This window comes from Netta rufina (genome assembly GCF_964035555.1).
Source record: "Netta rufina genome assembly, chromosome: 5".
NCBI classification, from domain to species: domain Eukaryota; kingdom Metazoa; phylum Chordata; class Aves; order Anseriformes; family Anatidae; genus Netta; species Netta rufina.
Window position 1 is genome coordinate 32,873,230 of NC_140128.1, and position 15,562 is coordinate 32,888,791.

At 38.5% G+C, this 15,562-nt stretch overlaps 1 protein-coding gene across 1 annotated transcript; it reads right to left on the reverse strand.

Annotated features, from left to right (window-relative positions):
* Positions 1–588: 588 nt before the first annotated feature.
* On the reverse strand, positions 589–12,942 carry LOC311209720 (astacin-like metalloendopeptidase; the record flags this gene model as incomplete). The annotated part of the gene is made up of 11 exons (XM_084287232.1): positions 589–819; positions 1,409–1,527; positions 2,614–2,839; positions 3,278–3,393; positions 5,156–5,283; positions 6,124–6,205; positions 9,363–9,541; positions 10,061–10,178; positions 11,624–11,761; positions 12,697–12,721; positions 12,874–12,942. The coding sequence occupies 11 exons, from the start codon at positions 12,940–12,942 to the stop codon at positions 589–591; spliced, it is 1,431 nt and encodes a 476-aa protein (XP_084143358.1).
* Between the last annotated feature and the right edge of the window lie 2,620 nt (positions 12,943–15,562).

The following is a 15,562-nucleotide window of genomic DNA, read 5'->3' on the forward strand; positions in this document are numbered from 1 at the left end:
AAAAAGGTGCCAGTCTAAATAGGAAGCCAAATAAAATGAAGAGTTTACATAGTCAGATGGGAGCTCATAGGAGCTACAGGTATTTGTTGCCTGGTTTGCATAGTGCAGGCGAGCTCTCAACCCTTCAGTCCACAACATATCAAATATTCTTCTGAGGGTAAAAAAAAAAAAAAAAAAAAGAAAAAAAAGCATAAAAAGCAAAGCATTACAGACCCTAGAAAAAAAAAGTCAGTGTCATTCAAGATATTCTTGGCTGCCTTCCTGGCACTAGAAAAGCAAATTACCATTTTATATGTGCTCTTCACAAAGGCATAATTGCAGTAAGAACATTTACTATATTTTTATATTTTAGCATTTTACAGTTTGGGAAGCCAAATTCTGTAGCCATATTCTCTTTTTTTTTTTTTTTTAAGGCAGTTCCGAACATTATAAGTTATTGAGAACTGGCTTACGTAGTTTGTTTTGCTATTCCATTTGGTCATGTAACAACAGCAATGGGATTACAATAACAAAAAGCTTAGAGACTCAGAAACAGTGACTAGTTGGTCTCTCTCATTCTGCATTTTACATCTCCTGTTATGTACAGTACTACCTATGAAATGTGTAACTCATCTTGAATCCAGGCAACTCCCAAACTGTATCACTGTGAAATTCAACCAGCACAAAATTCCCAGTGGAAGTGAAGTCTGCAACCTTCTCTGTCCCACAGTAAGGGCCAACTGCAGGTGATGTAGGTTGGCTTCCATCGTGTATGAGCAAATAGTCGTAGACACATCTGTCATTAACTTCCAGCTCAAAGAATAACATTTTAAGAGAGATCTGGAGAAAATACAACAAAAGCACTGTTTTCAGGTTATACCATTTTCTCTTACCTTTTGTAAGTAACAAGCAGAAATAGTTTAAATTCCTTATGTACAAGGTACTGCTTTCATTCTATGTCTGCCACATCTTGATCTCATACTGTAATACAAATTAATACCAACTTGTTTGCTTAGTTCATCAGCATTTGGATTGAAAGGAAAAATGAGAGACAAGTATGATGCTTTTTTTATGCTTTAAATTCTTTTCTCAAGCAATACAAAAAACAACCTGTGCAATGTGCTGGTTTTATAGTAGGCACTCTTACCTAGAAATTATTCTTAGCAAAGCCAACAAAGTACAAACTAAATTCATAAAAGTCTCACATGTGTAAAGACTTTCCCTTGATGATCACCTCAAATCAAGACCCAGCATAAGGTCTTAAACTGAATTTGTTTTCAGATTTTCACTCTGAGAATGTCTCCTCCAAAAAAAAAATAAAAATGCACCAAAACACAACACACCATTGCAGCTGTTGTTCTCTAAGGCAAAAATAAATTCCATTAGAGAACACTACTGCAAACAGCAAAGGAATTAATCTGTGCCTTACCTTGTATCCTACTGGAGAACTGATAACCCAGAAACATGCTTGGTTTTTGGGGTATTTATTGGGATAATTTGGAGAGGTGATGACTCCATTTGAGTCTCTGAAAGTATCTCCACAATTCACTTAGTAGTAAAGGAGAAGAAACAGAAAGGCATGTTAACAAGTATTTTGACAGTAAAAGTAGTAAGCTTGCTTGTACTCTTTTGTATTTTCTTCAAGCCAAGAGCATGCTATTATGAAAATCTACTGCTGAAGTAGTTTATTTCTTTATGTTTGTATCAGCTGTATTAAAACAACAAAAAACTTTCCTGCTAAAATAATTTGGGAGGACAGGGAACAGCTGAATCTAAAGCTATACTAGTTTTACAATGAAATGTTACCACATTACCATAGCATCCTAATGGGACTACCTTACAGCACTTCCAGAAAAGAATTAGGTTAAATATTTGAGATTGCATTATTGAGCTAGTTCTAATGCAATCTAGAAATTAGTCCATCAAGCCGAATGCAAAAAAGTAAAAAATGATACTAGAAATGTACATCTTCAATTTATGTTTTAAAAAGTTTGCAGTTTAAGTTGAAATAAGACAATAACAATACCCAGTTACTTGGTTCAATGCCTGAGACCTAAAATCATGTCGCAACACAACAGAATTTTATCCAGCAGTTCGTAACGCATTCTCATTCTTTTAAAACAGACACCCCTGAAGTGAATTCAGTAAGCACTGAGTGTCATGTGACATAACAAAAGCCTTTTATTTGGAAAGTGCAAGTCACCCAAAGTTAGGCTCTCTGGTTGCTTAAAACATCACAATAGCTTGAAAACCATACGGCCCACATCTTGACTTTACTTCTCACTGGTGCTATTTCTCATGGAGTTCTGCAGTCTTTTTGCTTGCATTGCTCCTATTAGTCATCGTATTGTTTTTATTTAAATAAATTGTTATAAAGATGCAAGGAAGCCTAGCTCTGAGAAAAATGCGAGTGGGTACTCAGGATTCCTAACATGACAACCATGCAATATCCTGTTTTGTCTCCTGCTAGCCTTCAGCCCCATCACTGCCTAATCCCTTGTGTTACTAATACCCACTGGGGATGTAAGGAAAAACATGGAAAAACCTGCTCTGGTGTACATGCTTAAAGTTTCAGTTCTTCCATGCAAATACTATTAGTCCTGTTCTCCAAGTTCTGTAAAGGAGTGTTCATACCCCTGCTGTAGGAGGCTTTGAATCCTGTGGCTGTAACCGTCTCATCAGTTGCAAACTCTACCAGCATTGTAGATCCAGAAGCAACCACGGAAGGTAGCGGCCCCTTCCCACAGTATTTGTCCAGCAAGACAGGAGAATTCTTGCTGTTTCCATTGTAAACCTTTATATAGTCAGAAGAACAATCTGAGGAGGTTTGGAGATCAAAAGCCTCAAACTGCAGGAAAATCTTAAGAAACAAGAAAACAGATGTTGGGTTTACTGCTATACACAGGGAAAGACTCAGACCATCTAACTTACGAAGTGATCTAGGCATTTCTGTTAATTTCACTATCCACATATCACAGAAATTTGACTTTCTGTATAACGAGAACATAGAATTTCATCTAGTGTCCCTGCTACTGAGCCTCATAACAGATGTTTGACTATACCTTATTTTTAAAGAATCACCTATTCCTAACTGGATAAAAATCAAGTTAAATAATATATCTGATGGTCTTATAAAAAGTCTTATGAAAATTGTTAAGACTTTGTTTTCATTTACTATGTTACAGAATAAATGTCTTGTTCCCTGAAAAGGACTCCTACATGCTAGTCATAATAATAAAATAATGCTGTGTAGTCCTGACACTGTGGTTCAAACCTTCTTTCTCCTATTAAAAATTACCTTACTCCGACGAATGCGGATCAACCACAGGCAGTTGCTATTGTTTGGGTATGGGGATGGGTAATTGACAGAGGAGAACGAGCCTTTGGGTTTTGGCAACACGGAGCTACAGCAATCTGAAGGGAAGAACCAAACAATGCTGAAGAGAATGAAAACTGAACAAAAGTCTTCCAAAAGCATCGGACAACTCTCTTCAACGATCATCATCAGTTGAGATTGTAAAAAAAAAAATAAAATAAAATAAGATGCCTACAATTGTGTTGATGTACCTACTTTAAAAACTATTCAAAACCTGTGAGCAAACTAAAGCTACTTAAAAGGGTAATTAGCTGCTTCAGCTACTTTCTTTTTGAACAGGGCTTCACTCACACATTTCAGTTTACTACTAAGAGGCCTGGATCTTTCATGAACTTGCTTAACCTCAGCCAATAGCAGTTTCAATTACATCAGTGCATAAATTCCTGTCAGCAAATGCTTGTGTATTCTTACATGTATGCAAATTCAAGCTTAAAGCCAGATTCTGTCAAAGCAGAGATAGGAATGGGCACTGGAGGAATACAGTAAAAGAGCACTGAAGTCAGGCTAGAGAGTTAGTGATTGGTATGCAAAGTCTGATCTCGTTTGTCTGTTGTCTTTCTATATATAGTCTTCATTAGTTCATTATTTAACTCTCCAAGCTACAAATTATGAATAGATTACATGCAACCATAGGAACTTATGACATCTTTCCCTTGCTCCGTACTTTCCCTGAGACAACTGGACTTTTGTCAGTTTCCACTTATGATAGTTTTTATTAATTTCTGTGGTTTTTGTTGGTTTTGGTTTATCTAGCTTTTCTTCCCAAATATACAGATTAATTATGTAATTACATAATAGTGGTATTGACATGTGATTCACCCCCAGCCCCACTATCAAGAATACATTATGATGAATACAATTAAATACTTATTATTGCTAACTTTGAGACCATGAGAGACACAATTAAGGTGAAAAGTTGTCTTACTTATATTTCAACTGAGAAATCATCTCTGAGAGGGTTTCATCTATACCTAAATAACTGAAGTAATGCTGATTCCTTCTGATTATTGATTATTTATCTGAGCTCTAACATAATTCAGAGCAGAATTTGGTATGCTAATATTCAGACAGTAATAGTGTTTCCTACTGTTCTGGTGAAAACCAATTGAATAACATCTCAAAAATGTTAAATACTATATAATTCAATTAGCCTATGCACTGGGAGTTGGTGCAAAAACTGTGCATTGCAGGGGAATGTTCAGTGGTTTACTTACATTGGTTTGTGCATGCATCTCTGCTGAGGATTTCCTGCTCTAAAGGAATGTTAAGTATTTCTAGACCTTATGGTACCACAGTGATGAGTAACAAATTGATGGAGGCAAGGAAGTAGAAAACTACACAAAAAGCCAAGGGAATTCCCCTCAGACATGTTCTAATAAGCCATACTTCTAGCCCTACAGTCAGATTTTAATTGAAAGAAATCATAAATTCACTGGCACTACTGATGAATATGACTGAACTTTAATCATGGCTGTTGATCACTCATATGCTTTGCAACCTTCAGAGCTTTCCTGAAACAAGAATCTGACAGTTGGCTACCATGATCGCTCATGGATTTTGCTTTTGTCAAAGGGCAGGGACTAGGTCAGCATAGCTCAATGGCAGTGAATTACTGAAAGCAAATTTCCTTTTACAAGAAGGCTGTATCTTGGCCACAGAGACAATTCTGTTCCACATACATACCAGCACTCTTGTAGGGTTATGGGGAGATGTACTGTGGGCTGATTTCCTTTGGGGGATGTCTGATGGTGCCTACAGGCATCAGCCAGGTAAGAATTCACACTATCTTCCTGCACTTACTGCACTTGTAGAGCTTGTTGATTTTAGCCACGTCCAAGTTACTCAGCCCTTCTCTCTGTCCAATGGGTACTGAAGGGTTAGGGATGGGTACAATAGTTGGTTTCCCAGGAGTGCTGGAGAAGTCATACCTGTAGAAATAAGGCGCATTTCTAAATCACTTCTATTAAGCAGTGACTCACTGCATGATCATGTTGATGAACCACACAGAACTTCAATGGGAAGGGGCAAGAACCTTCTCTAAAATCAGTTAACCTTCCATGAAGAAAAACTGTGGTAACCATTTGGGCACAGCAATTGAAAGCAAGGAACAAAAAATGCATTGTCCTAAGAAGAGCTTTAACCAGTGCCCTGACAAAATGAACTGCATCCCACCTTCATGATTTAAGAGGCAGAAAATCAACAGTAGTTCTATCACAGTTGCTAATTATCTGCTATCTGTGAGTTCCTGCCTCCTGATAAACAAGTTTTATTTCACTGTCTTGTTCAGAAGTTGTTTCTTGTTAGTGCAAAATACAGAAGATACATGCTACAGGCTTGTATGTTATGGAATAAATGCAGCCTTGGTGTTTCTGGATAAATAATTTTCAAAAGGCTGCCTACATCTTAATGATGTAATTTTTTTTTCCTCTCTGCACCCAAATATTGTTGTCAAAATGATTTCATTTAGAAGTAACTAGTTACAGCCCATCATAGATTTTGGAACTGTTTTAGCTCAGTGACTCAGATGTTGTAATATAGCCATTTCAAAGACCTCTAGCAAGAGGCACTAGTACAGTGACAAAAAGCGTTGTTCTTTCATCTATCAATATCAACTTTGTTTTCCAGGAATACTGCTGCCAAAATATACTCTCGTAATTAGATCTATTAACTCAATTTTAAGTGAACAGCAAAAATCATTCCCTGCACAGAGTAATTCCTTCTCCCCACATCTGAGCACATCCTTTGAAAGGACACATCAAAAAACTTACGCGCCGTAGTGCATCACAGAAGAGTAGTCATAGGGAAGGCCCAGATTTTTGGACTTCACTTTTCCAAAGTTCCCTTGTTCCCCTGCAAGGTGAGAGAGCAATGTTTCAATCAGAACAATATTACTGCTGTCAGACACTGCCTGCTGTTATAATCAATATGACTGCTGTCAGACACCACCTGCTGTCATAAGACTAACTTAGGATACAAATCATCAAGTCATTACACACTTATTCTCACTGGATCTTGTGTCTTCCAAAACAACCAAAAACTGTCTGAAGGCCATGGTAGCCTATTTCCACTGAATCTGGTAGGTTTCGGAATATAAACTGAGGCAAATAAATCAAAGTTTCAATATAATTGGCAAATCCAATTCCATTCTCCAAGGAAATGTATTAATCTTTCCACCTAATACATCTCTCCAACTTCTGATACAGAATGAGTGTGAGACCACAAAAGAATGGTGTAACAGGCAAACCTGGTCCCTAAGTTATCAGCTGTGTTCTGGCTTTGTCTCTGGTCAGCAGACCCATCAGCAGTGACTACAGCCAAGTGACACGGCTTACATGAAGCAAGGGCACTCAGTAAGACCAGTTAGAAGCATTCTATCCAAATACAGCTGCTGAGCACCTCATTACTTCATCTGCTTAGCCTTAAAAACCACCTGTAAGAAAGCATTACATTGGTACAGGACTGGGGCCCGGAGGCAGACTAGAATTCATTTCCCCTTGCATTAATTCTCTAGGTTAGGCACCGAAGCTAGTCATCAAGTCTCCCGGGACAGTCATGGGAGAGAGAAAGAAGCACAGTCAGAGGGAGCTTCATCCCATTTTAATACAAAGGCACCTGTTTTCTCTCCATTGACTAGAGAGCATTTGAATTTCACCCTGGGTCTCTTGTCCATAAGACAGGTAATCAATATCAGAACAGAGAGCTGAATGCAGTCAGCTTAGCCTGGAGGTTGTATTCCCTAACCACTAAGCACTCCCTCCCAGTTCAACATCTGTACCTTCATTATTATAACTAGTGGTTTGTAAACAAACCATCTGGACAAGAGTTCAGCATTGGACACTTATCAGAAGATCATCCTATCTGACTCTTGAGTTTGCACAACTTGGCTGGCAAACTTGCAATCAGAGCCAGTCTCTTCCAGTAATATTCGTCAGTGCTGGTCCCAGTGAGGGCTAGGAAATGCAAAAAGAAACTTCAAAATCCTAAATTATACAAGATTTGTGAATAAACATGACTTTGGAGCTTTTCATAGCCCAAAAACCAAGTTAAAGCTCAAACTGGTTCTCATCAGCACTGGCTTTCCCTACTATTAGGTTTTTATCTCTGTTCCTCTTATCTACAATACTGATTCCAGAAGAGCACAGTGAAACATTTAAACATATGGCTACTGTTCAGTATGTATGTGCTTTGCTGAACTGTTTTATTTAAAAAGGAATTAACACCAGCCCGACTGGACAGAGGTGCTGCCAGCAAACCAGTATCTGCCTCATCACATGCTAGAGAGATCTAGTTGTCCAGACCTGCACAAATGTAGGAACGTAACCCATCTTCTTGACTACAATCTACCTCTGCCAGCATCAGTGTGGTGATTCAGAAAACTGAAAAGGAAGCTCTGGCTGTAGGCTACAAGTACAGTTTTGTTCCCAAGAAGTTTGTGAAAAAACAAGCTGAGTTTCAAGTAGCTCAGTGGCCAGTATTTTGGCAAAACAGAGAATTAGGATGGCTTCCAAGGTGAATTGAGGGGTAAAAACAAACCCAAAACATCCATAGTAATGCAGTCTTAGCAAGAGAAAAGTAGATTATGTGGAAGAACTGAGAACCTACAGAACGCCTTGGGGTCTAGTTCTGCACCGAGGTCAGGGGAATCTGCCATCAGCACTGTTAGCAGCATATTTTTATGGAAGATGTAGACTAGCAGCCTTTATGAACATGACTGTCTTTTGACTTCCCCTGCATATCTTTGCCTTTTTTTTTCCCCTCCCAACAGGGAGTCTGTTGCACACACTGCATTCTGCTTCCCTTGTCACATCAGTCTTCTCAGCCCCCACTCCTGGTGAATGCTGTTAAAACACTGAAGATATTATCCCCCTTCTTGTATAGTCTTGTCTTCCTCTCCTTTTCCCCCCTTTTCATCCTTTCAACAATACTGTGCCCAAATCAGAGCTTGGTTACATCTGTATACTTTAGGGATGATGACATCTGAACCTGTAGACTTCCTCCTGCAAAACTGGTGTAAGATTTTACTTGTATCTTTGGTACAACTTTGTTTTCAACTCCTCTTTCCTAGCACATCCTCTACTCTTCAAAATGACACCCCCTTCTTATACAAGAACAGCATAGAATTTATATCAAAATTATACTGTATCACTCAAGCTGAAACCTAAATAAAGAACAGTACAAATGGAATTCACTTAGGATATCATGGGAATAGCTGAAAAAAAGTTTGGAGAACAGTGTGTTAGGAATTTGCAATAAAAACAATCAAGTTCCTTCTGGAGAAAATACATATATTCAATTTTCTAATGCCAGCTGAAAATCTTATTTGCTGAAAAGACATTTTAGAATCTGTTATTCAATTGTCCAGTCTCATTTATTATTCTTTATTTTCTATAATTTATTAAATACACTATTATTTTATTACAAATGCAAGTTGTCCAGCTTCTGTAGCTGTCAGAAAAATGGTTCTTTCAATCCTTTCTTCCCCTGCTTTCATCCTCCGTATCACTTTCTCACTTTCCTTTCCCTAGGACATCCTACCATTCTCTTCCCTTCTTTCCTTAAAGCCAGGAACTCTCTATATACCCCATTTTCTCAGTACATAGATTGTGGGCACACCCCCAAACTACTTCTATTGCATTCCTCTCCCTAAATAACATTTCACATGTTTCCCCTGCTACAAATTTACCAGTCCTGATTGCTCCTCATTGCTCCTTCTCATGGCAGTGAGAAGGATTGTTTTTTCTTCAAGGAGAAAATATCAGTTCTTCCTTGTGTCACGCTGGTCCCAGAATTTCCCACATGCTGGTGGCTGCATGGGCTGTTATTCTCTCTCCATCAGGTCCTGTGTTCTCATCCACAATCTAGACTACATGCCTTCCTCTGACTGCTAATGCCAAAGCTTCTGCTGCAATTCAGCCAGCTGCTAATAATTATTTGCACTGCTATTCTCAGAAGTAACATTCACGTGTATATCTCAAAGTGTTTTTCTCTTAAGATTTAATGGACCTACCTGCCATAATGTGTTCCCACACAATCTTGACAAACTTGTCCCGATCGCTCCGTGCCTGTTCATGGATGAAACCCAACGCGTGGTTCATTTCATGCTGAATTGCTCCTTTATCCATACAGCCGTTTTTCATCAGGCCGACTGCTTGACGTCCTCCAATTTTTCCAAAGTAAGACCAGCAGCTAAAAATAGGCAATCAATATTAGGCAATGGTTGCATTCAGCAAATACAAAGAAATACATATACTGACTAAACCACCAAGGGCCTCCAGATGTGCAGCCACAGAAAGGGACCCAAATAGTCACTGGTGTGAGATACCTTGCCTACTGAAAGCTGCCAAACTGAAAACACAGAGGGAGAAATAAAGTCTTTGTGATAAGTTTTAAAACAGTAAAATGACTTTATCAAACTTAGATGAAGCAATTCAAGTAGTTAAGCAAAGTACCTGAAAGAATTATACTTCTTTCTAAATTCTATCAAGAATTATATCCCATTATATTTAATTAAGTCCATGCACTTATTTCTGCAGTTTATTAAGTTATATAACTGCCAGCATAGCTAAAGAAAAATGAAAAACTGCACCTGCTCTCTCAATCTTGACTCTTAGGATAAGAAGAGCAATTACTCAAATTCAGACCAAAACAGAAAAGAAGCTGAAAGACCTTTTGGGTGCTTCCAAACCTTGGAGACAGGGAGCTTACCTCTGCCCATGTTCAACATACACATAGTCTGTTTCAGTAGTACGATTTACAAACTTGACACAGGTCAACGTGGAGACCTCTTGTAGAGCATCAGCAATCCAAGACCTCTCTATCAATGCTAGAATGAGAAAGGGCCCAGGAAAGGTTTTCTGTTGTTAGTTAATCAAAAACAAGGTGCGTTAACAGGGTGCATTCCCCCAAATCTCTACAGAACTCTTTACATTTTCATCATACAAGTATAATCAGAAAAGCTGCACAGCTTTCAGAGATCTCCAAGCTGATTAGACTTTGAAGGGGTATGTAACAGTTGATAGAACTGTTAAGGTTGTTAGAGCCAGCCCTCAGCTGCCACCATTGCAGGTAGCTATTGGGTGATGGAAAGCAGAAATCTGACATAGTTTTCTCTGTTTAGACAGAGCAGAAGAAAAAGTTTCAGATATAAATAATTGGATTAGAATATCCCAGATGAGCCATCTGACCTTAATTAAGCATGGAAAAAACAGCTTGTTTGTCAGAGGTAATGAATGTCTGCCACACACCCCTTGAAACCATTTGAGACAGTGTTCGGAAGCTCAGAAGCTCACTGTTTCTATTCAGGTACCAAATATAGATGGGAGTGTTTATCTGCTTTTGAACGTTTTGGCTTCCTCAATTATGAATCATCTATGACTACCTTTTATCTTAATTTCCTCATCTTTAAAGCGTGGAGAGAGTGAGGCAGAGAGAATGACTGTTCCCTAACCACAAGGCCACGTGCTGCAGCGCTGGAAGCACACAGAGAGAGAGGCAACCTAGATAGGACTGGGCTTTCCTTACCCAAAATGAAAACACAAAGATCCCTTTCACCAGAATGGGAATCAGGCCCAGACTGTATTTTGTTTCCATACCAGTTTCCCTCAGAGATCTTTTTGAAAGGGTCTCTGTGAAAGCTTCACATGAGGAAGGTCCCAACAGGGGAGAGATGAAGGACGCACACAGCCAACGTGAAACTTTTGTGAACAAAATTTTCTAGATTAAGGCATGCTGCAGCCTTTTCTATTCAGACAAACCTATTGACTGACCCCAGAAAAAAAAAATGAAAAAAAATATCTAAGGAGTTGTCCTTCATTTTTGCCTCCACAGGATTTCCAGTGCAGGAATGTTTATTTCTATGAGATATTTGAAAGAAAAATCGCAGTGTTCAATAAAGTGCTTCTAGTGGTAATTTCAAGAAACACACTCATAATGTGAACAAATTATATTTTTTCATCTATACTTGCTAAATGCCAAAGTGCATTGTAGCTAGCATTTGTAGCATTGAAACTAGTATTTGGAATTAAAATTAACTAACTGGTATTTATATAACAAGTACTGCCCAAGTAACCACATTTTAATGTTTATGCCTAAAATATTTGGAGTCTTTGCCACAATCGTGGGGCCAAGAGAATAGCAGAAGAGATGTGTTGCTAAGTTCACATTTGGACTAAGATTCCATTCAGTGCATGACACAAAACTATAAAATAACAGAACATACAGACCAGAAGATCAGTGCTAACTTTACAGCATCCATATGCATACACTTACAGAAATCAGAAGAGATGTTAACTGGAACCTTGACTAGTCCATCTTGTGACTTAGGCCATAAACAACTCTCACAGTTAATTGCACTGCGTTGTGCTCTTCTCAAGAGGATGTCTCCTTCATGCACAGCTATTTCACTCTCTGCCAGATGAAGAAAATGAACATGCAAGGCACTTAGAAGGCAAATAGAAGTACAAAAGGGAGATAAGAGGTATGCACCAACCAAGTTTTTGTATGTTTGAAAAATTTTTCCGCTGAAGCTTATTTTTCAGTCATTTGAAAAAGGAATAGTGAATTAAGACTGAGTCTAGCATACATATTGTGCTAAAACTGATCAGGCTTCCATTTTTTTCTGGATAAGAAAAACTGATATTAGTATAGGTGTCATAGTGCAGCTGTAATGAGAGCAGTGACTACATATATTTTAACTTAAGGAGCTTTGGGAGCCCTTCAGAGTGGAAGGCTGAGTACCATAAGTTATATATATTATATATAATGTTCTCTTCATTAGAGCTTGTGGAATTAAAGAAATCATAAGTGATCTCCGAAAAAAATGGGATGAATCATACGAAACAATAGACTATTTCTATCATGCATATGGAATGCATGCTAGCTATTAATTTCCAGGTTAGCTGTTAATTTGACATAAGATATTGCAACGTGCTCATCAGTTCTGACTCTGAAATACCTGGCATATGTTTCTCACAGACAAGAGCATTGGTTATTATGCCAAAAATGTACAACGTCTTGGGTACAGCAGAGGGTGAAGTGACTTATGCCACATAGTAAATAAATCAAAGTCAGAAGTATTCTTGTTTGCTGAGGCTACATGTGGAAAAGAGCATTCCATATAATAATTACTCAATAATTCTTCTTAATTTCTTTATTGTGACAGTATAAAATAATCAAACTGACTGCAACTTTAAAACACATCTGAAATTTGTGAATTACTTTCCACTGATGCTGAAAAACATTTTCAAAGAGAAAAATATACAAAATAATGAGAATAAGGTATAGAGAAGCAACCCCCCACCAAAAACTGCTCTTATTTACAGAGTAATTACAGTTGAACTCACCTAAGTCATTGTTTCTTGTAGCTATCTGCAAAAGAAAAAGTATATCTTTTTACACATGCTTATCTCCATAGCAGAAAAATTCTATAATGCAGAGTCACAGCAGTAAAAATGTATAACTAATTTCAAGATAGCAACTGAGCAGCAGTAAGATCTTAGCATCTCAGAGCAGGGACACACCTGGACAGGTTTACTTAGTACGAAGTTACAGAGAAATGCTAATTGACTTGGCAGAAGAAAATACTTCATCTTCAAGTTTCTGAGATGATCTTCTCTGCTCTGCAGCTCAGTGCTCAAAGCTGTGGCTAGCTTACTTGGGACAAGTTTTATGGGAAAGCTGCTGTTAACAAGTGTAACAAAGTTAGACAACAAGTAGTAGTTCCACAAAATAAACAAGCTGCGGGACCTCAAGAGAATTGCCAGGCTCTCATTTCTTATTTATCTTCAGAGAAAACAGAGGAAGTGGAGCAATAGGAAAGAAAATCCAGCAACCTTGAAGTGACTCATCTTTAAGAAGAACCCATGAGCCGCTGCAAACTCCCTCACTGCTGACCTAGGGACAGGATATCTGGCAGCAGTCTGTTTACAGCAAAACTGAATGTCAAGGAACTCTTTGATCCATCCATACTGACTACCTGTCCTAGAAACTCCTTTGCTTGCTGCCAGGAGCCACCTTGCTTTGTAGAGAGCAGCTGTCAGCTTGGTGCTTGCGTGCACAGCTCTCAGCCAGGCATTGCTGGCCAGGAGCAGTGAAAACGTGTTGGAGCTAGAGCAGAACTGAGTGTTAGCTGGTTCCCCCCACCCAGTACCTCATCATGCGATATAGTCATCACTGGCAGCAACTGTCTACTGGAAAACCACTAGCTCCCTGAGTTTTGCCTTCTCACCTCTGTGACAACCTCATTCTTTTGATGTCCAGGATTGAAAGAAACCTAGAAAGATGGGGAACTCTAAATACTGGAAAAGGAGCACCGTAAGAGCAAGCCACACAGTAGGGATATTTGTATTGAAACCATATGACCACCACAGGCAGGCAGATGTTGCTTTCTCATCCAAGCTTCAGTCTCTGTGCAAATATCTGGTGCTATAGAAAAACCTAAGGATGTGCTGCAGTGGATCTTTAGGTAGCAAAGAAGAAAAACATGAATTTTGCCTCTGCAGACGTTTCCAAGGAATCTACGTGGTTCACAGCAGGATTTGGTAGAGGGCACCCTTCCAGATAGAGAAATGGGCTGCTCCTTAGTTTTAATATCAACTAAAATCTTTCTAGCAAAATTCTTAAATAAAGCCTTGCTACAAATATTTTAATTTTACCATTCTGATAGTTTGCTCCTAAACTTTCTAAAGTATTCTATGTTTCTGTGACTTGCAGAATTAATCTAGTTATAATTTCCACATGGAATATATTGCAATTAGGTGCAAGCATAAAGGACCCTTCTTGCCCTTGGCTTATGAAATTCAGAAGCCCTCATTAGTTTGTTACACTGGTAGCCAGAGGTCTTCCTGTACAATTCCAAGCAACCTCAGTGTCTACTCAAGAATCAGGTGGAAAAAAAGGCAGGGGGACTCAGAGGAACACATTTCTACTGCTACACATCACAGAACGACCAGGGAGAAAACAAAAGTTATTAGACAATAAAAGCAAGAGAAAAAGATCAGATCACTTTGCAGAGCCTGAAGCTGGGTCAATGCAGGTGGGACAGAAAGGCCCTTTGAAAATCTGTCATGCATTTTTACATATCCATTTCAGGCAAGGCTGTAGTACTTTACTGACTCCAGTTGTAGACCATAGACCAAAATAACCCAAGTCAGGAGACTTACTGGTGCTTACTTTATTTTCCTGACTGACAGAAAGACTTGGGTATTTCTCAAGGCTACGTAATAGCTAAAAGTCTTAGATTACCTCCTGACTTAATGCATTATCAGCAGTTGTCTTGTAGATACAAATTTCCTTTTTGATGCTGCTTGTCCATATTATCTAACTTTGCATCTTTTTTGATATTCTGCCAGAATCTTCAGGACCAAAAACTTGAAGATTATCTGTCCAAACAATTTGACTATACACCTGTAATTTGTGTTCCTTCTCCTGTGTGCCCTTCTTTTTTTCTTACACCATCTTTTGACATGTCCTTCTTAGCCACACTGTCCTTGAGCTGCCAAGTATGTTATCACTGCCATTTATTAAAAATTGTATTTTGTTTATCACATTCTTAGTGATTTTTGTTTAGTTTCACCTTCACTCCACAACAGAGAATAAGCAATGAACCAGAGAGGACTGGCTAGCCTATAGCTTCCTTTGTTTCTGATAAAATCTAATCTAAATCCAAACCTGACCTGAAACCACAAACAACTGCAAACATCTTCCTAATGCTTTTCAAAAGTCGTTTGGGCACATAACAGAAGTCCTGATCTAATGCTGCTCTCTAGTGGCTTGCCATTTGTGTAAGTCGGACACTTTTTCAGGAAAAGGTCAGGAACTCCCTATCATCACACATAACCTGTTCACTTTTTTTTTCTGTTTATACAACTGAAAACAGTAGCTGATTCCTGCAGAAAAAGCTTGTGACTGTGAAATGCCAGTCCTGTAATGTATGCTGACAAGTGATACATCAGTTTTGGCCCTGTCTCAGAACTTCATTTTAGCATTTGGAGCTTTTTACTTCACTACTCACCTTATCCATATACTTTATTTTAAACCCTGGGATTGATTTTATTGATGAGTCCTCCTAAAAGCTTTTGGAAAGTTTATACTAAAGATCCCAAATACTTTTGCGACATCACACAACTTCCACTTTGACTTCATGTTATAGGTCATCTGCCCCATTCCCTCATACATCGTGAATGCAAACCAAAACAAAGTGGCAAAAAA